This window comes from Amborella trichopoda, chromosome 11, assembly GCF_054954075.1.
Source record: "Amborella trichopoda isolate Santa Cruz 75 chromosome 11, AtrichopodaSantaCruz75HAP2 v2.0, whole genome shotgun sequence".
Taxonomy (NCBI): domain Eukaryota; kingdom Viridiplantae; phylum Streptophyta; class Magnoliopsida; order Amborellales; family Amborellaceae; genus Amborella; species Amborella trichopoda.
Genome location: NC_142346.1, coordinates 12,265,936 through 12,271,991, shown reverse-complemented (window position 1 = coordinate 12,271,991; position 6,056 = coordinate 12,265,936). Strand labels below are relative to the sequence as shown.

Below are 6,056 nucleotides of genomic sequence, written 5' to 3'. Positions count from 1 at the left end.
ATTTTATGTTGGTAATATCATACATCATGTATGTAATGTCATGGTCCACTATAACTAACAAATATTTTTGTTTCTAGTAACAATTTTTAGTTTACTATTTACCAATTATTTAAAATATCTTTAGATAGAAAGTTAATATATTATAAAATAATGATATCAAGTATCCAAAAATGTTGAATACATTAATGTATATCAATAGCTTAACAAACCCGAAATCGAACCATTAAAAAAAATAAGGTTTATTTTGGGTTTATTTTGGGGGGTAGGACAACTTAAAGAGTGACAGAAAGGAAAAAATAAAAAGGAAGTGACATTTTAGGGGATGATAGATCAACTTGGCGATGAGAGAGAAAGAACATTCAAAGAATTTTGAGAGATAGGTATAGAAAGCATGTGGGAACAAATCCACATCGGATTGGATCAATCGATATCTAAGTCACGGACCTCCCCTCCCCTCCCCATTACAAAGAAAACCAGAATCCGTGCACCATCTATCGACTTCCCACCTTATATAAACCCTCATATCCATCCCCCTTTCCACTTTCTCACAGAGCTTAAACCCCATGTCCATGTCTTCCTCTCTCTCTACCCTCCCTCCTGATCTGATAGGCCAAATTCTTAGCCGTTTAGATGGTCCCTCTCTTGCTTCTGCCTCTGCATCCTCCTCTCTCCTGCACTCCACTGCCCTCTCTCTCTCTCTCTGGAAAAACATCTCTCTATCTCTGTGGCCCTCAATTGCCCCTCTCCAACCCCTCATCTCTTCTTACCATTCCTTCTTCTCCTCCTCTTTCCCTCTCCTCTCCCCCTCCCCGTCCTCTTCAATCTCACCTGTCCCTCTCTCCCCCTCCGAAACCATTGCGGCCGTCGATCTCTTCCACAACACAAAACCCATCTTCTCGAAAACCCTCACCTCCTCCACTCCTGACTCTCCATGGTTTCTAAACTCCCCATTTTCCATTCAAGCCCTGGACTCGACAGACCCCCAGCCTGTAATTGAATTCTCCGGCCATCTCTTCGGTGAGATTTGCAGGGATTTGGAGGACAGTCTTGGATTGAGCTGGATTTTGATCGATGGGGTGACGAAAAAATCGGCGAATTTATCGAGCTGGAAGCCGTTGGTGGTTTCGCGACAGTGGTTCTCCGAGGGAGAATTCATTGCTCGATTCGGCTGCGTCGTGTTGAGAGATGGAGTGAAGGCTTCTCTCTGCTGTGTGGTGGTTAGAATGGAGAGTTTTCTTGAGAGAGAGAAAGTGGGTGTTAAGGTTAAGGAAGTGAGCTTGCAGGTTGAAGAAATGGGAGGGGGTTGCTTGAATGGGAGGGAGGGGTTGGAGGTTTTGGGAGCTGCTTTGGGCAGTGAGAGGAAGTCAGGGTTCAAGGAAGTGAAGAGAGTGTATGAGGATTTTGTGAGGTTAGAGAGAGAAATGAAGGAAAAGAAGGTGAGGACAGAGGTCAGGGTGGATATGGGATGTGTCATGAGTGGGATTTTGGCCTTTGCTATATTCTGGGTTTTCCTTTTTTCCAGATGAATAAATAAATGGGTTTTTGTTTTTTGAGACTTTTTTTTTTTGGTGTAGGTTTGGTATGGGGAGGAGGAGAGAGAAAGTTAGTAAAGAGTGTGATGAAGTTAGGTCTGTAAAATATTATTACTTGAAACTTGGTGTTAGTGATGCCAGTTGAAAAATACATAATTGCTAAAGGATTTTTGCCTTGATGAGAGAGAGAAATGGCGTTATCTTTTTAATTGGGTTCATCCACATTACATGGTAATGGAGGATATTTAAGTTGATTTCAAAAACAAATAAAGAACTGCGTATATCCACATTCCACAACGAGAGAAACTAAATTGTACATTTGCTTCCATGGTTTAGGGTTTTGTGGAGATAGGGTTGGCAATTGACCAAGGACCTCTGAGGTATACCCGCATGGGTCCAACATTTGTACTCGGCGGGTCGGATACGTGTCTAAAATTTAGACCCGAATATTATTCAGATCTGGGTCAATTGGATTCGACCTGTATTCGTAAACTGTTGGAGATAAAATACTTCAAGCCCTATTCATTTGGATGTATTAACGATTTTATACAATAAGAACTTGTAGTCATTTTTAGCTATTAAACGATAAATTAAGGCGGTTTGAAATCTAAAGGCAGGTGAATGTGATCTTGTTGTCAAAATAAAAAAGACAAAAAAAAAAATGGAATTCATAGTGAAGGTGGCAATGGACGCGATCAGATTTAAGATCTAACATGATAGACCCAGGACCCGACAAGTACAGGTATGTAGTCTAACTTTTGAACCCAACGGCTCACGCTTAGGACCAAAACTTAGATCCAAATAATGTTCAGATCTAGATTTGGGTCTGGTCCAACCTGACCCGATCTGGTACCACCCCTATGTGGAGAGAGAGTAAATTTTACATTTTGTTCCATGATTCAATTGCAAGTGTGTTTGATGGACGCTGAGAGAGAGAGAGAGTTCCCATGTTTGAGAGAGAACCAAGAGGATCAAATTTTGTAGTAACCATTGCCCTTGCTGAAAGATCTTCTCACACCTGGATCGATTAGGCTGTGTAGGTCAAAAACCGCCTAAAGTCAATCAACCTCCAACGATGCGTCTAGAGCGCGAGCGCAGTATTATGTTGTACATTTACTCCCTCCATTAAAAAACCTATTTGGGAGGATTTTTTCCATGGTAAATTTTGAAAACCATCTAAGAATCAGTAGATTATTCTTAAAGGGAAACAATTAAATCTGACCCTCAAATCGTTGAGGTATGTTTGCATAGAGGGTGTAATTAAGAAATTTTTTATTTCGATGTTAATCTAGGGGTTGAAGAGGTTACATTACCAAAAATTTGGGGTTTAACGCATGCGATTTGAGAAAATATGTTGGCTTGAATCTTTTGGCATATGTCAGTGAGGATTAAAGCATTAAATTTTCTTGGAAGTATTAGTGAAAATTTTTTTAAAAGGGTTAGTGAGACTGGAAACCGACAATAACTCAACCCCATTCTATCTTTTTAGAATGAATCGACGTTTTTAGGAGGAATCTAAACTAAGATGGACGTCAGATTTTGAAAATTGAACTCAAGTTTCTTCTCGTTCTTTTCATATGAAAGTGATAGATTTAACACATGCGATTTGAGAAAAAACGTGGTTTGATAATAACCGGAACTCCTAGCACTATTTGTTTCCGTTCGTCCTCTTGTAAAGGTGTCAGAGCTCGCCAGTCTCACTCTACTAAAATGTTTTTAGGAAAAGTGTACGGAAATATCATTTACTTTTGGAAAAAATTTATGTAGAGCTAAGGCTCTAAACAATTACATTTCAACATAACTCAAAAATTTTATTAAAAGAGGTTGTTTTGATGCTCAATTATCTTCAAATCGATCATCTCAACATCAAGATGTATGGACAGGAGAAAAAATGGATTTCAAGTTTTAGAAATAGTGCACCTTGTAATATATTTTTGGACCATTAATTTTCAAGATTTTCAAGTTTTCTTAGATCTACTTTATCTATACTATTTTTTAAGCTTGAAATTTTATAATTAGAGATAAAAATATATTTTAAGGCTATCACAAAGATTTTCAGTATTGAAACCACATCGACACTATATGAAGGTGTGCTTTACTTTGATTGTTTAGAGCCTCAGCTCTATATGAACCGCACTTTTTACTTTTAGTGGCATTTATAAATCCGGAGTCACTCTTTGTCCTTTAAATTTCAAATCTCGTGGTTGTAAACAAGTCATTTACTAGATTTAAAATTCAAAATAAAATTTCTAGAATTTTATAGCATAATCTAAGCCCTCAAATTTAACATATAATGGTTAGGAGTAATTGTAATCTCTCTTTAAGAAAGATAAATAGTTTCTCAATATTCCATCTTTTTTTTATATAATCTGAGGCTTGGGTATCATTTTCTTATTTGTTGCTCGTATTTTTTATTTTATTTAAACCTTTGATCTGAATAAAATTTGAGGGGTTTGTGCCCTTCATTGGAGCATGTTCGAAAAAGCTATTAAAATATAAGGGAATTTTGGTCATTTATTTTTTAAACAAAAATTTATATTTCTTTTTGTGGTGTGTGAGAGTTAGATTGGACATTATTTTTAGAAATATTTTTTATATTGTTTTTAGGGGTGTATGAGAGTTAGATTGAACATAATCTCAATCGACCAATCAAAATCAAATAGTAAGCTTGACAGCATTTTAAGTGCAATCTTAAATTGTAGAATTACGGTGCACCTCAAAATCCATCGGAAACAACTATTTTGATATTAGAAAACCTTTAATTGATTATCTTAACATCAAGATGTATGGAAATGAAAGGAAAAAGTAAAAAAGATTTCAAGTCACAAAAAATAATGCAGCGTGCAATACATTATCCAAACTGTCCATTTTCAAGATTTCCATGTGTTTATAGATCTACTTGATATGAACCATTTTTTCCATTTAAACTTTTATAATTAGATATGAAAATAGATTTTCAGGCCATACTATTACTTTTTATACCAAAATTGCACCTTGCGACAAAATTTGGAGGTGCGCATTATTTTGATTGTTTAATGATGCAACCTTATGCAAACCGCACCCTTTAAATAAACTACAATGTGGACTATTTGGTCATTTAAAAATGTTGTCCTTGCCTTCATCCATTTTTTAGTTTTTCCAATTAAGATAAAATTTAGAGTGTGTATGTACCTCATTTAGGTGCATTTCTATCTAACACAAAAAATAATTCAAATAAAATCAAATGATCAAAATACCCTCCAAACATATTTTAGCCATTTTTTAACAAATCTCTTTTATCTTTTATACAAGTGCATGAAGATGATGAGGAGTGTGGATGTCTAAAATTTTAGCTCAATCTAATAAACAAAACCATAAAATTTAGATACCCATACATGCTCTCACCTGTCTATTTCGTGATGACATATAATGTGTGATCTAGAGATAGCCATGACAACCTACAACTTTGAACCATCATTCATTTAATGAAAGGTGTAGTTTTAGTTTGGATAAGAATGCAGCCTTTTTTGTAGACATAAGATTGTAGTGCTCTACCCCATCTATTTTAGTTAGACAATATAGATTTAACATATTATTAAAAGTATTTCAAAAAATAGCACGTCTTTTGAAAAAATCTATAATATTCAAATAAAATAGACAATGTAAATTAATACAGCCTTACTTGTACGAGACAAGTTCAATCGACAAACTTCACCTTTTTAATAAATGGACATGATTTCCATATGGCAAAAGTAAACCCTCACATCAAAACCTCATCCGAAAAACACTCCCATAGAAAACCCCTATAATGGCTCTAAAATCTATTCCCACCAGTTTTTATGGTTCAAAAGTTCGTAAATATCCTGTAGATCCATGTGCAAATTCCAGACATAGAAAGTGCAATTTCTGAAAATCTACACCTCCCAGCTCCAAGGAACTTCCAACTTGAAGTTATCAAACAAGAACCAAAGGTCGCACAAAGTTTCGTAACCAATATGGAATGGCTGTAGGCCAAATACACAATGTGTCACCTGCAGGACCACCAGATATCCCCGCTGAACTAATTAAGGCCTTAAACTTTTTAAAATTCAAAAGCTTTGAGGAAACTACTAAAACGTGAAACAAACAACTTCCTCATTAAGCAAGACAGACTTCTCTTTTGCAATTTTAACTTTGGAGAGCCGAACCGACATTGAGGTCTCTAAACTTTGGACCCAGCGCACAATATGTGCACCACACGTAGCTTTGTTAAACGCTTCCATTTTTAATGCCTACTTTTACAAGTTTTTGCACTATTTTCCATCACTGTTGCCTCATGAATGTAGCCAAAGTTTCTCTGGCAAACAAAAACAAAATTTTGTTTCACATTGAACCTCAACCCTCGGCCATCCCAAGGATAAGTGAAACAAAAAAAATTGTATTCTCCCATATTAGACCAAGTTTTCTCGGTCTTTTTCTTAATCAATCCATTTTCTGTTCACCAAATTACTTCTTTATGTAGATCACCATAATGTCTTGAATTCTATTCCTACCATAAGCCCCATC

The 6,056-nt window shown here is 36.0% G+C and overlaps 1 protein-coding gene across 1 annotated transcript; it reads left to right on the top strand.

Annotated features, from left to right (window-relative positions):
• Positions 1-309: 309 nt before the first annotated feature.
• On the top strand, positions 310-1,696 carry LOC18426957 (F-box protein At2g27310). Its single transcript, XM_006836016.4, has one exon. It carries the CDS (start codon positions 564-566, stop codon positions 1,524-1,526), a length of 963 nt encoding a protein of 320 aa, XP_006836079.2. The 5' UTR covers positions 310-563; the 3' UTR covers positions 1,527-1,696.
• The last annotated feature ends 4,360 nt before the right edge of the window (positions 1,697-6,056 follow it).

What these genes read in the sequence shown, in the direction of transcription:
- LOC18426957 (XM_006836016.4), top strand. Translation starts at nt 564, where the DNA reads ATGTCCATGTCTTCCTCTCTCTCTACCCTCCCTCCTGATCTGATAGGC.